At 37.6% G+C, this 24799-nt stretch overlaps 1 protein-coding gene across 2 annotated transcripts in view; it reads right to left on the reverse strand.

Annotated features, from left to right (window-relative positions):
- Window positions 1–24799, reverse strand: part of nAChRa7 (nicotinic acetylcholine receptor alpha7 subunit) — a 213064-nt gene that overhangs the window by 143290 nt on the left and 44975 nt on the right. For both annotated transcript variants that reach the window (XM_018021446.2, XM_018021447.2), the window contains exon 2: window positions 4654–4796. In XM_018021446.2, the coding sequence (XP_017876935.1) occupies window positions 4654–4796 (143 nt within the window). The remainder of the gene's footprint in view (window positions 1–4653; window positions 4797–24799) is intronic.

Genomic DNA, 24799 nt, shown 5'->3' on the forward strand with positions numbered 1-24799 from the left:
AATAAATATTGAACAGTAAAAATTAATATTTATATTGTTTCATATAATAATTGTTCATTTTCAATGCTTCATACAATATTTTACATGACTTTTCACGTAATAATTGATATTATTAAATAAAGATTAATTTCGAATGATGTAATATTAATTTACTCTGGACATTTTTGTGATAGCCAGAAGAATGTTGCATACATGCAAGGTAGCTTCATTTTCGTCGCTATTATTATACGTGGCAAAGAATGTTTAGATATAATGTTGAATAGTTTCGAGAAAGGCACATTCTGATGTTGTGAGCTATTTCGTAGGAGGACACGTAGTAGAGATATGAACATCGTCGACATTTTTTTAAATGGTATTGTATAATTTTTTCCACACTGATCGATGTAGCTTTATATTCTCTACAGAAAAGTATTAACCAATTAATATCGAAAAGACATTAATTAAAGATATATTTAGATTTTAGTGATGCTATGAAGTCGCGATTCTCTTAATAATGTTTTAATAGGATTTCATCTGCACCCAAATTCAGGAGACGCATAAAGTTTTTAGTGGGCTGTGACATCTATGTTGGATACATTAGCTGGTATTTGGCTGCGGTATTTTGAAAGACAGGCTAATAAAATATGCTGTGGTATTTCAAAGGCTATAAGCTAATCAAATATGAAAATATAATTACTATATACTGTTTAATTAAAATGAGTATTTTGTATGTTTGTCAAAGTGGTAAGGATTTTATTCAAAGAAAAAGATTAATGTGACGAACGTTTACATTTTCTGAATCGAAAAAAAAATCATTCTGTTTCAAAGTACTAAATAAATTTCTTATTCCTGTTTACTTTACTATCTTATTTCAAATAGAATGTCTGTCAGTAAATCATAGTAAACTGTCAAGGATTGAATATAATCTCCGAAATTCAATCGCGTTCTTTAAGACATCGTAAATGCTCTACACGAAATGGCTAGAGTATAATTAGAGCGTTATCGAGTGGAATTAATCCGCAATTAACTTGATTAAATCTGGCAGCACCCAAATCTGAGAATTAAAGCTCTGTAGCGTACCGAGTTATAGTTGCCCGTAACCAACAACACAGATACGTCTGAACTCATCCGGAACTACTCGACATTTTGATACTTCAGTGAACTATCAGTACGTTGGAGCTGATTGAGGGCTCGCTCCTCCCATCACTCAACAATGATCGATGCGATTAATTCGGAACTGCTGCGAACGATTTTTCAATAAACGACATCATCCGGTTTTGGCATTGTTAATGAATTTTTGAAAAACTTCACCGTATTCCCTCATTTTTCAGTATTAAAAAGAGGAAAGGGGCTGCAGGGGTAGTCACGGTACTTCCCTAATATTTCTCGACAAAATTCTGACATTTTTTGCTCGGTTTTATCAATCACCAGAGAAAAATAGTGCAAAATATGGATTTACAGGACTACACATTTCGTTCTTATATGAGAACATTTTTGAACTGTCAAGTACCTTTTTCATACAGAACAATCTCTTTTAGGTATAAAATTATTTATAATGAGAGGCATTATAAAAAATAAAAATATTTTTTATATATTCTATAACCTTGATTAAATAATGACCAGAGCGCATCAGATTTAACTTTCCTCTTTCCAAAGAGGTACCTGACGAACTAAAAATTCTGTTATATAAGGATGAAAAGTGTAGCCCGGAAAACCCATATTTTTATCAATTTTGAGGGTAACATTGACATTCTGTCTTATCGCGCGGCTATCGGAGTCTACCCCCTTAAACTGAATCCGTTGAAAGGTTCTCAATAACGAGAGGCTCATCTAACGGATTATTAAAGATTAACAGACGAAATAATTAGACGCCTCGGGATAATTAGCTCGTAAAATCGATTTTCTATCCGCGAACGTGTCGAGCACCGCACGATGACTCCCGTCCTCGCGGGCTATGGAGCCACGCAGCGACGCAGCTATTACCGAAATCTGCAAAGTAATTACACGCTGCCGAGGGCTTGAAATAGTACGACAAATCTGGACACAATAGACGGTCGTCGTTAATCCGACTTCTAATTACACGCAATGCCAGCTGTGCTCGCGTTCCATTGAAACGCGACTTTCCCTGAATCTTCCATTCCTTATCTTAATATTATTTAAGACGTTACTAAGATTTTGTCATCACTTTCTACTTCGTTCATAATAAATAGCTGCAATATCATACGAAAATTTTAAGCTCCATTCCACAATATCAATAATACAAAAAATAAAATTACCAGAGCGGAAAAAAGTAGTACAAAGAGAAATATTTTCAATTCAAACATACTCGTCGTTTTGAATTCAGAACAGGCACCGAAGCAAACAGAATAGCTGTTCTTTTAACGAAATTACTCTAAAAAATCTGTCACAATTTATCCAGGTAAATGCGACAACAATTTGGAGCGCGACATTTGAAAATAGAAAACTGTTGCCGCGAACAGTTAGCTGCATACTAAATTACCGGGGACGAACGTAAAATTGAATTGGCTAAACTAACAGCAGGACCTTCATTCAATAATTCACAAGGGTTTACCGTGAAACTGACACCGGGGCCCTGACGATGATTGATGCGTGCGTTAGGCTGCGTACCCAACGGCAAACGTTACAGGAAATTCACGAGCTTAAATAAAAAATATACGCCTAATGTGTTACGATCGTCGCATGCAAGAAATTAATTATCTAACATCAATTCGTGTTTAAAAGAAAGATTCATACTATCCGCGAACGTCTCAAGTCAGATATTCAAGCTTCTGCACCATTTTCACTTGGCGTGCGCGTACTGTAACGCGAGTACATAGGTACACGCGGCGACTAGTAACACCAATGATTGGTCTTTGTTCGTTTTTAACATCATTCCTTTCACGAGCATGCACGGCAAGGCGAATCGATCGTGCGTGAAGAATTGTACGTGTTCGGGGACGCTGTGTGCGTGCACACAACGGGCCCCGGGCTGAGTGTACGTACGTACGTTTGAAAGAGCAGGGCTGCTCGCACGTGTTCGTGGCTAGGGTTTCTGTATTTCTTTTTTCTCCTCTCCTTCTTTGTCCCGTGTATACGAGCACGTTTATCGAAGCCTTGTTTCGCGACAATGCTGGTTCTGCTGCCGAGGGAAAACGAGAAAAAAAAAAGGGGGATACGTTTCTAATTACGGACCGGGTCGCGTTTGGGTGCATCGGTCTCTGGTTAATGACACGATAACGCAGGAAGAATCATACTTTTTTGCTTTCGTTTCATCCTTTTTTGAAATATTGAAACGGCAGAAGCGCATGTAAAATGTTTTGACAGAGTTACCGTCGAATTCAAACTTATTATTTGCCAGCTTTCGAATCTCCGGAAATAAACGCTGGCGTTAATTTGAATCTGTATACTATACAGGGTAAGTCAATCAGAAATATCATGTACAATCACTTGTTATTTAACGATTTTATCGAAAATTGTTCTTTTCACGTACGATTTTCAATGTACGATTTCACTGTATGATGGAGATTATTAAAAACTGTTTGATGAACTAACATGTCGCACTCATATAAAATGACGCTTGTGAAAAATCTATGTTTTTTAGTTATTGCCATCCACGGATTGATCCATCCTCTATCGAACACCAAGGCCGGTATTGAGAGTCGTTACTTATACTTAAAATCGCATTAAGCATTTGCTTAAGTCCCTGTTTTCTGTACAGGACTGGGACTGGAAACGTAGGATAGACAGGGATAGCAAATGCTTAAGACGATCTTAAGAATAAGCAACGACTCTGAATATCGGCTCAAAAGTGTACCAAAGTAGCTTGAAATCCTATTCGTTATCGAACACTACTGTCACTCTTCTTGTCATGAAACTACCCTCACTGATTCGGCAAGAATGACACATCTGAGATTTGAGTATTGAATCTTATGATGTATGAGTAGATCACAAATCCAAAATATGCAATAACAATATTGAATAATTCTTTCCCATCGTCTATAAATTGCGAAAATTATTAGCTAATTTTTTAAGCTTGCTTAATAGTTTTTCCCAATTTCTTCAAAATATTAGCTTTTGACTAGTGTAACTTTAAAAATACATGTGCGACACGTTTTTGTCTGGGTTTGTGATGAACTGCAAACAATATTTCTTATTGACTCACCCTGTATGTAAATGTTGTAACACCCATTTCTTCAACTTATACAATTAAATTTGTTTTGTAACTACTTTGTTGCTCGATTATAACAAACAATTCATGCAGGGGTCTCTGAAACTACGACAACAGTGGCATGCAAACTGTGTAAATTGTCATGCTACACGAAGCAGAAATCGTATACAGAAAAAGACGTTCTGTCTATTGCAACTCAACTCGCACTTTGATAAACGAAACACAATTCTTTTGGATAACTCTCCCGTTCCTCTTTTTGTCGGTGCTGTGTGCGGTGTGCGTGTTACAGTTAGAGAGAAAGTCTTTTATGCGTTAAATAATCTGTACATAACAAACGGCCCAATTTCTGTTCACCTCATAATTTTCTACTCACTGACTTAATATTATACAATTATAGAAAAACAAAGACAGCAAGTAGAAATCATGAATTAACAAAAATTGAGGCTTTTGCTGTACAGTGGAAACGGGTTTTAAGGTTGTTAGATGTAAGGCTGTTGAAAACTTACAACGTCGATTATTTGCATTAGTGTAAGGCCAAAGCTCAACACGAGGGGATCAGACTCGTTCCCGACCGGACGCTCCAGCACGTTATACGCATCCAGCAGGTCAGTTAGCAGCCGTTTCTCGTGCGAACCGCCGTTTACCAGCCCTGACCAATCAATTAATCGTTTTTGATTTCAGTTCAATTTCAAATTGTCCACTTTGAGCCCCGACCACACACTTCCGAGCCCGGTATCATTATATCTCCGCAATCCACGCTCGCGAGCCCCCGGAAACGTTGCCGGAAAAGCGGCGAGGAATTAGGCATCGAATTATTTGAAGATCGATTCTTAGGCGAACCTTCTTTTGCTCCGTGACAAGACAGTTTCTTGGTGGTTAGATTGTATCGTTTTTCTTGTTTTGAAACGTGTGTGAAGCGAGATACATCGTAGATTTATTGCGGACAGCGTACGTGGAGCAACGGAGTGTTAGTCGTGGTTCAAAGTGTGCATGTCTTGAAAAACCATGACGCCCTTTTCTAACAAAAATCTTCAAATCATACTACACACAATAAAATAGAATTCCTTTAATGCTACGTATATTTAGAGATCGTGATGAAATTTTTCTTAAAAAAGGGCTTATATAAATGTCTCCATCCATCGAGTCGTCTGATTCGCATGTGTATATTTGGAACCGACCTGTGAATAATAAAGAAAATAAAACAAGCATCCCTTCGTCTTCGAGTTAAAAAATGATCGAATTCGGCCCGGTTCTAACGCGCGCAGATAGTTTTGGCATTGATTCTGTCGTATCTCGCGATACCGATGCAAACTCGTGACTGCAGCCATCATCCGACAGGAAATGACCGTATCAAGATGGCTTTAGATATTACATAGTATGCTGCATAGGTGGACGGACCATTTCCCATCGGACCCGCCGCGCGACGCGTTTGTATTACCGCACAAAGTCGATCTGGAATCAACCCGGCTGTCTGCATATGATCGCGACGCTAGCGAATTTACGTCAAAGGGAGCAAGTGAGTCTCGTGAGTAATTAAGACGGAAATTCGCTGACTAGCTTCCCTGTAATAAAAAGCGTTATAAAAAATTGCGCCAGTGTTGATTAAGTTCTGTTTTCGATGGTACAAGACGATGATAAGCCAAATGTTCGTTTTGTAGTTTTATTACGTATAAAGAATTAAAAACTGGAATGTTGCCGTTTTTAATTGGCGTTTATAACTAATATGCCAGCCTCGAAACTCGAGACTGTGGATAATAACAGTTTTCAGAGAAAACTTGTATCAGCGATTGGCCCTCGTCCCGTCGACGCCGCGTAGAAAATGTCGTCGACGTGAAAAAACGGGAGGAAAGAGAAGTAAAGGAAAGAAGAAGTGATAATAACGACGGTACAAATATCTGTCGAGCGTCTCATACTTATAGAACGGTTTACCTTCTTCCGATTTATCCCCGAAGCTCCTCTCTCTTCAGTCGCTTGTTCGAGTCACTCCCACGGTGAAGTTCCGGACTACTTTTCGCGAATATACAACTTCGTAATCTCTCCTTCGATCCCTCCCCACCTCGCCCCTTACCGTCCCGCGCCACTGTTTCCTGTTGCTCGCGAGAGATCCCACGATATCCTTATTCCGCGAAACGAGACTTGCTGAATCAACTTGTCGCGTTAATAATAACGCTTCGCTGCTGCTCTGTTTCGAAGGATCGCTTAAAATTTCAGAAAATGCAGCTTTCCTCGGAAATTCTTTCTACTTCGCCACCACTTTTCAAAGAGTTTTCTTAAATCCATTCGCGACAAGTATTTTATTGTTACAGAATTGTATGCAGGATGTTTGACTACTAGTGGGAAAAATGTTAAAAGATGATTCTAGAATTCATGAGGCAAAAGAGAAGAATAACAAAATTGTACCCGTGGCATCACTTTTTAGTCATAAGTAATTAAAGATTTGATGATGGGCGAAGTTGCCCACCGCCTGTGGTATTAAGAAGCAACGTACGCTAAACTCTAATTCTCAATGAGAATTTTTAATCGCTTGTAAGAAAAAAAATGAAACTTCGAACTCAATTTTTGTATCCTTAATTTTTGTCTTATTCTGTTCTTCTTCTAGAGGGACTCCTTAGACTTTTGTCCACCAATAGCCGAACACCCTGGACATGGATGAACATTCGAGTAGTATAAAATTTGTAGCATAGGGTGACGAAGTTCGCTCGTTATAATAGACAGTCATTAATTTTCATCGAAACACGTGGGTTCGATTGTCAAGCCGGGTTTAGCTTTTCGAGGCAATTCGAAGAGAAAATTCCGCGTTCCGGTCGTAGGTACATACCACATACGTCTCGTCGTATTTGGAGCACGGGAGGAACGATATCGTTAGCATCCGAGTTTACAATTACAGAGCGGAACGACCGACATTCGTATTGTCTTGTATCTACGCGTGTACTCGTTAAACGTTCCGATATGAAACTGCTCTCACTTCGTTTAGGAGTGTACATTCCTTTCTCTGTTGCTGGAACGCGGAAATCAAAAGCCACGTTTTTTATGTCGCTACGATGAAAAATAAAATGCGATTCATCGACAAGCGTTCCGCGCACACTACAGTTAACTGCCTGGCAGTCACGTGTAAAAAAAAGCTTGATATACACGGAAACAAATGTTTGTTCGATGCCTTCGATATAAATCAATTTAAGGGAGTTCTATCCATAATTGAATCAACAGATTTTGATTAAATTTCTTCTACTGTTGAATAAAGCTTTTAAACAAATGTGGTTACATTTCCAGAGATTGTGAGTACCTAACAAAAACGTTCACATATTTTACGATACGTTTTATGAAAAATAAAACCTAACCCAACTTTTCTAACAATATTCACATAATGTAAAACACTTGAGAACGTATTCACAGTTTGAGCACTCAGCGAAGAAGTCGCGGTCTTCGCGTGTGATTAGCAGGCGTCACGTGAGCGATCATCGCGCTAATTCACACGCTCGGTCACAAAATCGGCGCGACTACCGCGCTGCCAGATGCGAATCGCGGCAAAATCAAACGGCGCGAACACAAACTATTAATCGAATCCAATTCCGTAACAATGTGTCTTTAATAAGGGAAGCTTAAACAGTTCCACCGTGGAAGATGATAATGGGACACGGTGCTAATATGGTATCTGTCTGCAATAGCAATAACCATTAAATTTTATTGTTTGATGCTCACTCGCATTAATGCTGCGTCGTTTGGAAAGCAGTTTACACAGAAATTGAAACATACAAGTTTAAACAGTAATTTATCCGTTTTTACTGGTCCATGTAAAATGTCATTTATAATAATTACATTAAAATTGTGAATAAAGAATGACGTGTGTTTACAATTAAATGGAGATAAAGAATTGTTTAGCATATATTGTTTTAAACAAAATGCGTAGGATAAATGATCGGCAGGAAAATCGGCGAGCGATGGCATGGTTATTACTTCTTTTTTTTTTTCTACAAAAGGAGAAAGATGGAGGGAAGAATGCCATTATCGCAATCGAACCGTTCTCACTCCGATAATTTTACCGCAGAATGAAATCCGTTCGCGCTGAATGCACCCTGCCGTTGGACGAAACAATAGGGCGCAATCGACCCATTTTCATTAACACGATCATATTTCATAAGACGTATTTCATAAATGCGGCATTAGTAAACAGGAAATGAACGGCAGACAAATTTTTTTCTCCCAATACCACATAGTGACGAAATTCGATCGTTCCAAAATCGTTCTACATTGAAGGACAGAACTTTCAATTATTTTATGAAAAAAAAAAAACTATTACAATTTTATCTTCTAGAAAAGTAATTATCTGAGTACTGGAATTGTTGAAGGAAATCTGATCGAAATGCAACGTGCAATATTTTATATAAACGACAGAACACTTTGTTCGTCAAACTGAAAGTTAATTAAGTTCGTAGATAAATTACGTCGCGCGTTCTCGCTCGGCGGTGCCGTTAAACGATATCCAGAGGATCGATTAATGGAGACGCTGTTCTCGGGTTGGAACCATAGAAATTCATACGCGGTCGTAGAAACACACTCGCAGATTTATGGCCTCGCGGGATCCGGGAGGTCTTCCCTTTTATTTCGAACCCGGGCGCGAGGATCGGCCAAGGAAAGTTTATAGACCGAGCCACAACGGGGAAAGAAATCGCTGACGTGTTCCGGGTGGCAGCGATTTTTGAGCATTCATCGCCGCGATTCCCATGCCGCGTTCCACCGCGAGAATTTTATTCCCAAAAGTTTCCGATCGGGACGAACACGCGATTCAAATCGATGCCGAAGACTATACATATATACGACTAGACCCTTCGACCGATGTATTTCTCCGTCTCCTGTGACTAATGCTTCATTACAATTTTCACGTCACGTACGACGTTATCAACAGATTATAGTAATCATCCCAATTTTTACTCACTAGATAAAAATTATATAGTATTTTTGTTTTGCGTCTGACAAGACAATTTGTGAAAGAAGTAATTAAGACTGCTTTTGGTTATTGTATATTTAAATATATCACGAAACATTAATTAATAATGACATTTCATTGAAAATATCATGTGTACAGTATCTTCTAATCTGCAGATCTTTTAATCTTGTATAAAAAGAGAAACGATACCACCTGATGTACTAGACTTCAAGCAATTCAAGCTCTGAGTTCTAATAAAAGTATGAACGTTAGTTATGACATTTCATTGAAAATATGTGTAGAGCATCTTCTGATCTGCAGATTTTTTAATATTGTGTAAAAGAAGAAACGATACCACTTGATGTACTCATTCACGAATTTCATTTGCTTGTACAGCTTGGGAAAGAGAAACTGAGCCAGCTCGGGCTTGTGTTAGTTTCCTTTAGGGGGACAGAATTGAAAAGAATATAAGTGGTGGTAGTAATGTGCGTAGATTAAAATTGTTTTTATTTTGACGCGTTAAAATTATGTTAAATTCCGACAGTATTCATGCCAGATCGAGCACTGAAAAAACAAGACATAGACTTATTACTCGTTTTGAATTCTGCCCTCCCTAGAGGAAACTAACACAAGCCCGAGCTGACTCAGTTTCCGTGTCCCAAGCTGGAATTCAAATAGATACTAGACTTCAATTTCCACGTTCTGAGTTCTAATAAAAATGTTAAACGTCGACGATGACATTTTGTTGAGAATATGATCTGTAGAGGTTCTCGCAGTGCAAATTGTCCAATAATCTCATAGTGGGAAAAGAAGAATGGCCTGTGCTTTACGTACGGCCGTCTGTTCATTTCGTTCGCGGCCATCGCTGAGCAGCACGATTTTTCCAACGGGTCAGTGGATTCTTGTATGTACAGGCCGCGGCGCGGACTTACCGAGGGTTTGAATTATGACGCCAGCGGGGACGTTACATTCCATATTTTTCACCGTGCGGGCGTAAATAAAGATCAACTCGGAAAGTTACGCCGCGGTAAGCATATCAGGGAAGAGAAATGGATTCGGTGACGCTTTGGCTGCGCTGATATACGAGAGGGAGGATTTATGTTCCCTACTTTTTGGAAATTACCCTGCACAGTTCCCTGACAGTGCATTAAGACTATTGCCCTTTTGAAATTTCACTCGGGTAGGCAACAAATATGAAGTCTGTACGCAATAATCTAAATAATTTAGTTTACACAAGCTAGTGATTCATACGAGCTTTGATTTATATGAAAATTATTCTACAATTAAAAGTATAGGAGAATGGATATTCATCAGCTTACAAAATAATACATTTGTTTCCTAATACATAATTTCAGATTCAAATAGATTTGAATAAATTGCAAGATTTTATTTAAATGATTGACATAATTATAATAGCAGAATTTAACTATTTGACTGTTAATGAAAATTATAAAATATAAATGGATAATCATTAAAACAGAATTGAAAACGACTTGAATTTTCTTGAAAATAATTAGTTTACTAAATGAGAAGCAAATAATTATTTGAAAAAACTGCAATTGGTAGAAATTGGATAAAAAGTAAGAGACACATTTACAAATTTTCTATTTGAGCCTATAATAACAATTTATAACATACTCAGGTAAAAATTGATTATAGTAGTATCACTTTTTAAGCGTCGTCTTCAACTACAAATGCTAACACGTTGAAAGAGAACGCAAAGTGATTCCCACCTAATCTCCAAAAGTTACTAATGAATCTACTTATTTAACTGCATAATCGTGGAAGTCATTTAGGACCGCTGCTAATGGATACAGGAGCCAAGTTTAGTCAATTTATCTCTACCATTTCTTATAGTAAAACGCTTTAACCAGTGTTCAATTAGTATTCTTCATTATTTTCTGCTTTAAGAATTCATTATACCAGCGATAAAACCTCCTGTTTCTCAGAATTAGGTTTCATAGATTCACACCACCATTACCCATTCATATAATCTATCTTATTTTATTCATATTATATGCAATTTCCTACGAAAAAGTGACATAGGTCAGTTGAGGCTATGCGATTGAACCGCACTGTATTTGAATTATACAGAGTTTTAATCTGAAAATTAGAATCGTCATTCGAAAAGTGAATTATAGAATCTGAACGTGCTCGAAGGGACAATAGTATTCAACTTTCCTCTCTAAACGAACGGTGATCTCTATCAGTTAATAAGCGGTCGAATTATATCTGGTCGAGGTATCAAAGGCAGCGGCAAAATTTATACGGATTGTCGATGGCGAAAATTACGCGGATGCGGTAATATAATCAGCAGCGCGGCTCGTTTATTAAGCTGTAGACAGAGACGGGGGAGTTCAAGCGCGGCCCAGCAAAATTACTCGACTGTATTATCGTTTTGTTGTTCGTTACTGACCACGCGTGTAGCTGCTGCGCGCGGCATGCTAATCGAGTCCGGGGGTGGCAAACGTTTTCGCGGCAGAAAGCGAACCGGCGCCACGGCACGCCGGCACCCCGACGAAACCGTTCATTCACGGCCGTTTAGCACGTGTTAAACGCCGGCCAGCTTGTCATGCAACGTCACGGAAACTCGTCACACGACGGTGAACGCGTGCGACCTCTGTTTCCGGTTGTTGCTTTTGCCGAATCGTTAATGGCTATCGACCGGACTGGATGGATCGTCCGGTCAATAAATCGTGACGAAATTACGCGTTCCAGGGATCAACATTCTTATGACGAAATTTATTTGATATTTTTATTCACACAATTACCTTTATTTGATATAAACTCACTCGTACAATTTAATAATAATGTAATATAATATACATATAATATATAATGTAATAATAATGTAATATCAAACACGTATGTTTTATTTTAAATTTTGTTGTGAAGCTTACGCAGTAATAGAGAGTTTAAAGCTTATCCAAAGAAAAAAGAATATATCCAACAAAATTATGTACTCTGACTATTCCAAGCAACGTGTAATCAATGTGATTGATAATGACTAGACTGCGGATGTTTATACATTTATGATAAAATTATATAGGATAAAATTATGATATAATTATTATTGTTTAAGAATAGCAACCATAAAAATTCAATAACAATAATACCACGTGGTAAAGTAATACGATTGAATTAAATCATTCACCTTCTTGTTTGTAACGTGTAAATAAAACCAGAACCTTCCATGGCTTAATGAAGTGGTTAATGAATTAGCGACGTTAAAGCTGTGCCGCGTGTGAGATAAATCAACAGAAACGGTGAACGTGTTCCCGAGTGACGCGACGCGTTTAAACTGATTACAAGATCGAGGAACTAGTTTACCGTCGTCGTCGTCGGACCGTTAAAACTGCACTCGAAAGAAAGAAATTGATTTAAAACTTCAGTTAGCCTCGACGGCGACCGATTGTCTGCGACGTACTACCTACATCGCGGAATGTAAACTCAATTAAGGAACTCGAGATGAAAGAACTCGACTGCTTGTCGGACAATCCCGTTTCCTACCTTTGCACCCACTAATACCAAAAGAGAATCCACGATGATCCAATGGTAATGTTCGTAATTCGAGATTTCTTCTTCAATACCATCACTTCGAACTTGTTTCAAATTTCCTTTGGGATTCGTTTTCCTATGCTCACGTGTAAAATGCTTCTTGAAAAGCTCTGCGTTTTTAAATGAGTTTAAATGAGTGACAATTATGTAATGAATTACAATTATATAATGAGTTTAAATTATTGATTTCGCAGTTCAGTGTTGATATTGATCGTAACTAAGTGGTAAATTTTTGGAAATGGTTCTAACGCATTTTTTTTACGTGGTGGTTAAATCGATCGCACTGTCCACTAATTAAAAGTTCTCTCCATGGCTAATCTTCTATCTGTAATCCCTGTGCGAAAGTACGTTGAATTAGCCAGTGGATTACCCGCGCCCGTATAGGAAACATCCATTTACCATGATGTAAATTTCAAAAGGTGTTTCGAGCCATTACACGAGTCGGACAATGCGTTTCAATGAAACGGCATCATTCAGATCAATGTTTCTCGCTTTCATTCAGAACAACCGATTTGCATTTGAATCGGCTTGGCGCGATGTACGAGTGCCGGTAGCATAGCTCTTTTTCCATCGAAAATATTTTTTTTATGTCCCACAGATGAACACCTACGTCATTCTTGAGCGTAACACGTTCTAGTACCTGTGGTGATATTGGCTAGGCGAAACTCCATTATTTATAATAAATGAAGAATATCGTAAATCGTGACATCTTCTAAATATCAGTTCATATAATTGTATGATAATAGAAACACTAAACGTTTCAAATATTGCAATTTGTCACCGACCCTTAAGATTTATTTCGTTAATGCAAAAAATGTTGAAAAACTGTGATACTGCATACACTGATATGCTCTCCGAATTTAATTTTCGTGCACGCTTCCCAACGTGTTTTCCATTTTCCGTTCTTCGGACGACAAAATAATGCCTGCTTTTAATAGTATTATAGAACAATTGTGTTGTCTTCGGAATAAAGTTTTGACTCAATATGATAAAAATCACAGGGTTCGCGTTTCTATTCAATGGATGGAAATAAGTAATAATTTCTAACGAGATCCGTTTAACCACGACATAGTCTCTGCACGACTGCATTCTCGGCACAAATTCGATTGGCAAAACTCGGCAAAAAAGTCAATTTCCTTGTACGCAAAGTCTCAAATGAAAAAACATATTTCATATTTTCGACTTATTCTCTCATAAACAGTGACTCCCACCACGGTTGTACCATCAATATCAGAACACCTTCTATAGTCTCGAGATTGTTTTGAATTGTCTGCAGTAAATCCTCGAGCTGATATAAAAATTGCAGGCTATTGGAAATAGATTTCATTCGCGATACATTGAGGGACAGTTGAAATTTCTTGAAGCATGTTTTGCAACAAATAGCAAACAGACATCCTTGGGTTATCGTAAACTCGGGTAACGTAGCCTGACGTGACCGTGTTATCTTGAACACGTCGACTGCCGTACTGGTCTCGCGGGACCACCGGAAGAGTTTTCACTCAGATCTCTCGAAATCTGTAAGATATTTCCGACAGTTCCTGTTTGTCAATCTCCTTCGCGGACATTAAAAGAGGGGTACTGAAGGTTAAAGGATTCCTCGCTTTCCTCTTGATCCCTTTTAATTGAAACAACTCTCCTAACCATAACTGAACAATGATGACTGTAAACTCTTGTTGTGATAAAATTAAGCGCTACGCGAGACGCGACTACGGGAAACATAAAACCTTCTTTACGCGGGAATAGCATTCTCCCAGTGGAACTTCGTCGCACGTCATACTTCTTTCCGCGTTTCTACCCGCTAAGATATAACCCACTGCATTCTTAATAAATATTTATGTACAACGCTGCAGCTCAACAATTCTGAACATGTCACTGCAGTATTTCAACCGCCAATTTTCAACGTTTTTCACAGCACTGTATTCATCTTGTTCATTCAGGGTTTTGACATTTGAATTTGAATTCGTGAAGAATAACAATTTTATAAAATACGTTTTCTTTTTAATTATTACTGTTAGAATTCCGTTGTACAAGACTCAAACACTATTTCTGAGACACCCTGTATATCGTCTCGATTAATAAACTTCAACGGATATCTTTTTATTTCATGAATGAGATGTTTCATCGAGGAAGTGGCTCCTTTCCATTATTTGAACGCTAACAGTTTACAGAACACCGGTTAAATGAAATGCACGTGCAGCTTCGAGTGCGAATCGAAGCTCCTTTTATGAATACGAGTATCGAGGCGGAAGAAACAAAAGCTAACTAATTTTTAATTGGCAAGAATATTTAACAACCGGAGAATAATTAACCGATCGCGGATAAAGCGCTGAAGGATGAACAAATAAATGGACTCTTCACGATATATACTCGAGCAGATTCAATCTGGTGAAAAGAATAAATTCTTTAGAAATCTCGATGAAAATCCTGTTCCACGAATGTACAAAACCAACTTTAAGATATTTCAGGGAGTTCGATTTATATTTCTATTTAGCCGTTCCCTATTCGGTGGTTTTATGAACACAGCCCTAATTGAAATATCACGATGAGACAGGCATTAAAAATTGCAGCGATCTAATAAAATTCGGGCGATAAATCTACCGGGGCGAGTTTATGGCCTCGGTTTAAAGTGTTCGTTTATGAAATCGACAGCGAACGATAAGGTAAACGACACGAAAATTGCTTGTCCCGGAGCTCACACGACCCGAGATTTAGTCACCGTCGTCCACAAATTGCATCACGATTTTCCCGCCGCGTCTCGCGAACGAAAGGAAATTCATCCTTGAACCCGGCTACTGCCAGGAAAAGAATTTGCACGTTCCGCGCTTGACGATGTTCCGCTCATTAAAAGAAATTTAATTAAGTGTCACGCAGAGTTCACGGAATCGACTTTCGCCGAGCATTCATAATCCGGGACTTGATCAATGCTTCTTCCTCCTTCTCGGCTCTTCGAATTTAATCATTTCAAGATTCATTCATAAGTTAGACACGTTGCTTTCAATTGCTTTCATCAGCTCCCTTTCCCTTTACATTCTTTATACTCTTTTTTGTTCTATATCAATTTCCAATTAAAAAATAGTATATAGGTTTCTAATGAATGGAATTATATTATCTTCATTCTCAATGAATAATTGTTAATACTAAACGTACCGACAATTTTTGTATACTAATATGCTATATTTATATTTCTCACATTTAAGTGCAATTTCATGATTCACACATAAGTCAGTCGCGTTGCTTTCATCAGCCTCTTTCTAATTAATTGATAACTACATAATCTTCATATATTCAATGAATAATTATTAACACTAAACGCACCGAATAATTATTAACACGAAATAAATAATTATTAATACTTTTTTACATTTAATCTAATTTTTCAATATTCTAAATAGTATTATACACTACTTATTATTTCTGCAGATTCAATTTTCTTAAAATTGCATAAAATACGCTGTCTACTTATCAGTATTTTTTAGGCCTGTATTTAAAAATATTAATAAACGTAATAGCGTCAACCTTAGACGTTACTCTGTATAATGCTTATCAGTAGATTGCAGATCTTTATGGAAAGTAAAATATTTAGTATGCTGTATGTTAGGGATTATAAATGAGTAAGCTTTAGTTAGATGAGAGAACGTAAATGTAATTCATGGTAGTAGCTATATTGACTTAAACATACTGGCTTAATTAACGATTAATGTATCATGTCTATAAGACCACGACCACACATGGCTTTATCGCATGCAACAGCGTTGGGAAGGTGTAACGGCTGGCATGGATAGAACAATCCTTCACTCTATATCATTAGTATGTTAGGTGTTAATCTTTTTACTTATCAGTGAATTGCAGATCTTCACGAAAAATAATAAATAATGGTATCAGTTTAAAAAATGTGCTTTAGTTAAATATTTCATTTATCATTTAATGCTAATATTCTAGAATTATAGTTTTTACATTTGAGTGCAATTTAATGTTGGCATTGATACCAGCTTAAATAATACTTGCAGCTTTAGCAATATTTCGTTCTCTTTTATTTTGTATGAAAGACTTCCGAAACTTTTGAGTGAATGATAGGTTTAGTGTTGAGATTGTTGAAAGGTGAATTGATGTTTCAAATGATGATTCAATGATCAGCAAGAATTTGAGAATGAAGTGGAAAAAGCGGGCGATTCATCCCGCAAGCGAACATAAAAGCTTTCGTCCAGCAACAAAAACTTTGAACGGATTTTCGACAGCCCATTGAGAAAAGTATCGTCCATCGTTTCTGATTCAAGTAGGGTGGGCAATCCTTCCGGGTTTGAAAGGAGAATCGAATTGACGCGGGTCGCCGCCCCGATCCGACCTGGTCCATCGCAATGCGCTCTCGCAGCGGATTCCTCCGTTCTATCACGCGGAACTTTTCCACTCACGGACTCGGCATCTCGTCGATATCCTTGCGAAAAGAATGACATTCTTATCCTTTACGAGGAGTGGATATTAAACCTAACTTAAGAGCTGTAACGAAACGCTGCTTTGCATTCTGTTCTAACGTATCCGGAGGAACTTTCATAGTGTAGATCGCTTCAAAGAAGTTCCGAAGAGATTCCCAGGGATAGCTAGTGGCGGGGACAGTTTTGCATATTCTCGCGAAAATTTCGCCCGGCATAGTTCAACTTTTAACGTCGTGACATTTTTTTTAGTGATGTTAACCGTTTGCAAATTTCTTCGCAATACATCTAAGTTCGATAAGTTCATACACAGAATTCTGAACTACTGGTTGCATGTTACTTGAATGAGAAACTTCTTTGACTGAGAAATATCTAATCACCATCTTTAAATAAGAATTTCGACAATTGTTTACGTTTTCCCGCAAGCGAACATAAAAGCTTTCGTCCAGCAACAAAAACTTTGAACGGATTTTCGACAGCCCATTGAGAAAAGTATCGTCCATCGTTTCTGATTCAAGTAGGGTGGGCAATCCTTCCGGGTTTGAAAGGAGAATCGAATTGACGCGGGTCGCCGCCCCGATCCGACCTGGTCCATCGCAATGCGCTCTCGCAGCGGATTCCTCCGTTCTATCACGCGGAACTTTTCCACTCACGGACTCGGCATCTCGTCGATATCCTTGCGAAAAGAATGACATTCTTATCCTTTACGAGGAGTGGATATTAAACCTAACTTAAGAGCTGTAACGAAACGCTGCTTTGCATTCTGTTCTAACGTATCCGGAGGAACTTTCATAGTGTAGATCGCTTCAAAGAAGTTCCGAAGAGATTCCCAGGGATAGCTAGTGGCGGGGACAGTTTTGCATATTCTCGCGAAAATTTCGCCCGGCATAGTTCAACTTTTAACGTCGTGACATTTTTTTTAGTGATGTTAACCGTTTGCAAATTTCTTCGCAATACATCTAAGTTCGATAAGTTCATACACAGAATTCTGAACTACTGGTTGCATGTTACTTGAATGAGAAACTTCTTTGACTGAGAAATATCTAATCACCATCTTTAAATAAGAATTTCGACAATTGTTTACGTTATTCAATTTTTTTGTAACTACCCTGACAGTATTGTATGTACTTTCTTATTGTATCATGAATAAATAAATTCTAATTTGTTAAAGAACAAAAATAAATACAATGCTGTTCACTTGAGTAATTCAAATTAATTTTTCATAGCACAGTACATGCATTACGAATAAAATAATGAATATAATTTAAATATGTAAAATGATTATACGTAGAATTGTAAATATTTCTTCCCTGATCTATCATGAAACATCAATTAACTGCAGCTAAACACTTGAGGCTATTCATGTGGACGTTAGAAGCCTATTATGTGTCCAACAACAATGTCTTATTGTACATGAATGTAATCTAATATCGTCTATTAATTTACAGTACAAACGGATTTAAGTAGTAAGTAAGAATTTTCAACAAAATTTTTTTCATTTACATATGCTTACCTGCATATATGAATTTTTACCCGAGGCTATTCAAATGAGAAGCACTGTATGTTCTTAATTTTCATTGTCGGCTCAAATAAATAATGTGCAAAGAGCTACTTTTTGCATTTTCTCTAATTCCCACCAGTTGTAGTTTTTCAAATAATTTTTTGCTTTTTATCTACTCAACTAATCCTATTAACTTTCATAAAAAAAATCCATTTGATCCAATTGTAGGATAACTGTTCTGTTTTAGTGGTTCTCCATTTAATATTGTTTTGTATTCGGGATTCGTATAGAACATAAGGTCGGTTGATGATACAACTTTATATTTCCAAGAATGGAATTGCATACATATATATACAACGATGAGGAATTCAAGAGATCTGTGGTTTCTACGGAGTCCAGACGAAATCTGATTTGTTTTAAAATTCAGAGCTATACATATCTTGACGATTTGTAGTAGAGGTCACTCTGAGCACTATGACTCAGGATTGATTTGAATTTTAGCGACTAAGTTGTCTTCGTGTATTTCTCAAAATCAGATATAAGTATTTAGCAAATATCATAGCAGTTAATCATCCAGCAATTATCTGCATTTATAATTTGTACCACCAGTTAAGTAATCAAATGCTGGTGCAATGATATTAATCTTTACCGAGGAACGTTATGTCTGGTAAACTCGCGAAGAAATCGGGAATATCCGTTTTAGTGGCTAGAGTATGATAGATACATCGTGGATTGGCCGTTTACCGGTAGAAATCCGCAGATTCTCGCCCAGCCAACAGTTTTCAATTTATTGGCCGTTGACAGCAACATATTACTCAACATCCTTCTCTACCGCCTGCCGGCGGTGTTCCTACACCCGAAATTTCTTTCTCCGATGACTTCCTACCGCTCTGCCGCAGAGACGCGAGTCTATCTAACAGGGCAATAAATCATCGAACCACTTTTCAAACGTTATCTACGAATAGCCAGATTACAGCACATAGGTACGAATATTACTTGAAAACTCTGGCGACGATGAATAGTCCTAATATCGTTCATATAATCGTTCACAAATCACGTGATCCATTCATTAGAAGCCTGCAAACATTTTTATGATTGCAAACATTATTCACGCAAATTAATATTTTTTTTTTTAATATAGCTAACCATAATATATTTAATACTACAAGTAATTATACAGGGTGTTCCTAAAGTCTGGACACATAGAGAGTCTCATTAAGTATAACTTTTTTCCTTCACTAATTAAATTTCAGGGACAGGCTGCTAAAATACAGAACTGTCCCCAGAAATACAGAAAAGTTGGTTACCGTAGTTATATCGGAAGATAGCAGGTGAATTAAATGATCCAAAGAGGATTAATACTGAAGACGTTAGTTAGCATCCCAATTGAATAAAATGTTAATAAAGTTCACTTGTTGAAAATATAAATTTTGGTCCACGTGTCCAAACTCCAAGGACACCCTGTATATTTTTAAATGATGTTTGATGTACTCAGAATGTCAGTGATAGAGGCACCATGCTTCGAGCGACATGCATCGAATTTGCATTTTTTATAATATACTTGCATCAACAAATGATAATGCCCGGAGCGTGTCGCTCCGCGGTGCAACACGGCCACTATAAATAGTTGAGCTAGATACTTTTTGTTGCACATGAAAGAGCGTATCGCGGCGAATGCGCGGGTGGAATAAACCCGCGTGAAAATATTACGAGAATAAACTGAACAAAATATCTAAGCTGAAATTTTATCCAGCTTACTAGACATTTTTATGAACTCGCCTTATCCCGCGGTTGCAACAAATTAAATGTGACCATAATATCTATCATTGAAACTGTTAATTTAAAAATTCCTTACTATTAGTCCTATTGGGTTCATACAGTTTTATTCTAACATTACAATGACGTATAGTAGTGAACCTATTTCTGTATCTAACAATCTCATGTAAAATGAATCATTTGTCAATGTAGAAAATGAAATTTAAACAGGAATTCGTTTTGTATTGTAAAAATCATAATTTGCATTTCGTTTTTTATATTTTGTGTCTCCTCGGACATTGAATGAATGTTATATAATTTCTCTACATAACATTTTTCTATAAATGCATATTTATGATATACAGGAACAGGATCCGCAGGCAGTGGAAGACAAGATACTGCCTTAGCTAAAGAATGGGTTTTCACATTTCCTTCGATGTCCCCGTGTGAAGGGATATGGAGAAAATCACTTTACCTCTTGATCTTTTATTAATATAAGGTCTCTCGTATTTCTATGGTCAAAGTTCGTGCCCATAATTGATTTTATTGTAGACAAAGAGTCAGACAGAATGAAAAATGAGAGCAGAAATTGTGACGTGAATAGAAGTTTTTTACTATTACATCAAGAAAATTACAATAGAGGAAAATGTTCAGAAAACAAGAAAAGCACTAATCCTCTTTCGACGGCTGGCGTTTGAAAATATTTTCCCGACGATTTTTAGCGACGTGGCGCAAACATTCGTAACCCGGTTGCGGAACATTCAGTTGGGCAGCTACCCAAAATTTAATAGGGAAACGTCATCAATGTAATCGTTCGACAAATCCGCGTCCGAAGATCCTAATTCGAAATGGCGGCTGTAATACGGGCGGTGTATACGTGTACGAGGTATACGTAGCCACGTATACATGCAGCGCGGTTCAACGAGAATGAATTCAACCGTGCTCTGTATTTCGGGATAATTACGTTGCACTTTGCAGTGCGTGCTTCCTTCCGTGCACAATTTACCCACCCCCACGTCCGCCACTCATTCGCCTCTCCTTTCGCTCGGGTACGCGGCAGTAGAATAGCGATTATAGTAATTAAGCAAAGAAGTGCGAATCTCCTTTTGGGAATTGCGAGACACGGGGATGGAATCGCATAACGTCGCTCGGCGAACATTGAACGCGGCAAATTAAATTCCGTCCTGCGGCTCTGTTCCGCTGGTACAAAATTTTTGCAAGGATACCCGCGTCCCCGTCCTTTCCATCCTATTCGCACCGGGGAATTCTTTGGTTCTTGTTTCCTTTATTTTATCTTTGAGGTAACGAATTCTTCAACGAGACTTAAGTAGAAAAGACTTCCTGCAAAAATTCGTGCTTAATACTTGCATTAAAAGTTTAACGTCGTTTAAAAAGAAATCTCGTAAACATCTTCCGTGATCTTTTGTACAAATATTTGCGAATTGTAATCAGAATTTCATAATTTATTTTATTTACATAAGATGACAAGCATTTTCTTAAATACAAATAAAATATCAGTCTTACAAGCTTTCTAAAACCCTGAAACGATATGATAACGTGTTTGATAATAGAATCTATTGGCAGAAGTTTGCACTGGCTAACTTCAATTAGGACCAGTGTTTACACGATTCGCAGAGCGCCTCGCAAAATGCAAAATTTCCATCTTTGCACAAAACATTTCTTTCCTTACAAACTCTAAACGCCCAATAGAGGGAACCACGTTTCCGCGTAAGAGGTTTCGCGAGTGTACCTAATTTCGTCGGTTATAGGGACAAAATTTTAGGCGAACACCGCTGCTTCGGGCCCGGTATGGCGTTTCTATTTGAAAACTTGGGAACAATCGCCCTGTGAAGATAGTTAAACGCAACGGGACTATATTGCCCCCACGCCCGTTTTAGTGCACCGCTAAGGATAGTAAACGAAGCTATGCATGTTTGCTGAAGAGTGGCTGGCTCGCCAACAGCCAGATGGCAGAACTTGAAGAGAACACGGCTTCGCCAGATGGTTCGCGCTAACTTGACAAAAACACTTTTTGAGTCTACTCATATAAGGGAGTACTGTGGTTCCCATTATGAGACAAGAGTTTACATTGCTTCCTTCCGTGCACAATTTACCCACCCCCACGTCCGCCACTCATTCGCCTCTCCTTTCGCTCGGGTACGCGGCAGTAGAATAGCGATTATAGTAATTAAGCAAAGAAGTGCGAATCTCCTTTTGGGAATTGCGAGACACGGGGATGGAATCGCATAACGTCGCTCGGCGAACATTGAACGCGGCAAATTAAATTCCGTCCTGCGGCTCTGTTCCGCTGGTACAAAATTTTTGCAAGGATACCCGCGTCCCCGTCCTTTCCATCCTATTCGCACCGGGGAATTCTTTGGTTCTTGTTTCCTTTATTTTATCTTTGAGGTAACGAATTCTTCAACGAGACTTAAGTAGAAAAGACTTCCTGCAAAAATTCGTGCTTAATACTTGCATTAAAAGTTTAACGTCGTTTAAAAAGAAATCTCGTAAACATCTTCCGTGATCTTTTGTACAAATATTTGCGAATTGTAATCAGAATTTCATAATTTATTTTATTTACATAAGATGACAAGCATTTTCTTAAATACAAATAAAATATCAGTCTTACAAGCTTTCTAAAACCCTGAAACGATATGATAACGTGTTTGATAATAGAATCTATTGGCAGAAGTTTGCACTGGCTAACTTCAATTAGGACCAGTGTTTACACGATTCGCAGAGCGCCTCGCAAAATGCAAAATTTCCATCTTTGCACAAAACATTTCTTTCCTTACAAACTCTAAACGCCCAATAGAGGGAACCACGTTTCCGCGTAAGAGGTTTCGCGAGTGTACCTAATTTCGTCGGTTATAGGGACAAAATTTTAGGCGAACACCGCTGCTTCGGGCCCGGTATGGCGTTTCTATTTGAAAACTTGGGAACAATCGCCCTGTGAAGATAGTTAAACGCAACGGGACTATATTGCCCCCACGCCCGTTTTAGTGCACCGCTAAGGATAGTAAACGAAGCTATGCATGTTTGCTGAAGAGTGGCTGGCTCGCCAACAGCCAGATGGCAGAACTTGAAGAGAACACGGCTTCGCCAGATGGTTCGCGCTAACTTGACAAAAACACTTTTTGAGTCTACTCATATAAGGGAGTACTGTGGTTCCCATTATGAGACAAGAGTTTACATTAGCTCGAGAGAAACCTATTTTACAGAGACTATAATACATGCTTTTACTGAAGAATTTGTCCTAATATCTGTTTACAGTAATTGAAAGAACAATTTTCTTTCTATAATTGAACATAATAATGATACTGACGTATTCTTGATGAAAATAATTTGGGGTCAAAGGGAAACATCGACTTGAGATTGTATTGGCTAAAAGATTTCTACAATTGACAGTAATAGTGATATTGACGTTTTCTTAATGAGAATAATTTAGGGAAACGACGACTTAAGATTGTATTGGCTAAATTAACTTCATTCCTACAATTGACAGTAATACTAATATCGACGTTTCTTTAATGAAAATAATTTAAAGTCAAAGAGAAGCATCGATTTAAGATTGTATTGGCAGTGTTACGTGTTCTGAATAGTATGTTCCCTTATTTTGCTATAACTAATGATAGAAGTTATATTTCTCTCACAGTATAAATACTTTGTAAGCTACTTTCGTTAAGAGCTGTATTTTCATTAGAAGAACGTAAAATCGTTTAGTTGTTATTTTCTCATTTCAACATTGTCCTTTAAGAATTTTTACTTTTATTGTATCTCATTTTCAACTGTTCGAAAGGTTTGTCAATTTGTTGTGTAATAATAACAATATTTATTTTATCATTTTCTGAGTATTCATTATTATCGATGAAATATCTCTTTAATTTATTTAGTTATTATTGTACAAAATTTCGAAACCCTGACATTATTCTTTCTTTAGTTATTTTTTAATTTAGTATAGCAATGTAGCTCCATTTAACGAAACTACATGAGAACACATGTTAACTTTAAATTGATATAACTCTAAAGTGAGTTTCACAGTTTCTTTCAAATTTTTCATGCGTGTTTAATATTATAATAATTTATGTGTAAAACTTTTGTTTTAAACATGTGTCACTATTTAAGCTTACAACCAGAACACCTGATTTGTTGATTATCGAGAAATAATGGTTATCATCAGGCGAGAGGAGAGGTTCGTGAAGAATACTTCGTTCCTTAGTCAAAAGAGTTACGAGGTATAATGGACGGCTGGTGATAAAGTAGCGTCTATTAGCGAAGATTACAATGTAGTACAGTCGCGAGCTTTAACCTTCTTCGTCTCGTTCTTCCACGGGTGTTACTTTTTCTCATTTTTTTTCCTGCTCCTACACGAGCCGTGGAAGTTCTGTAGTTTATGCCAGCTCGTAAATCCGTTATGACTCACTGTCAACGACCATCAACCGCCGCATCGTAATGGCTATTGATCCTCTACGCTAATCAATATC

The sequence above is a fragment of the Ceratina calcarata genome, unplaced genomic scaffold (genome assembly GCF_001652005.2).
Source record: "Ceratina calcarata isolate Rehan_Ccalc_2016 unplaced genomic scaffold, ASM165200v1 scaffold253.2, whole genome shotgun sequence".
NCBI classification, from domain to species: Eukaryota; Metazoa; Arthropoda; class Insecta; order Hymenoptera; family Apidae; genus Ceratina; species Ceratina calcarata.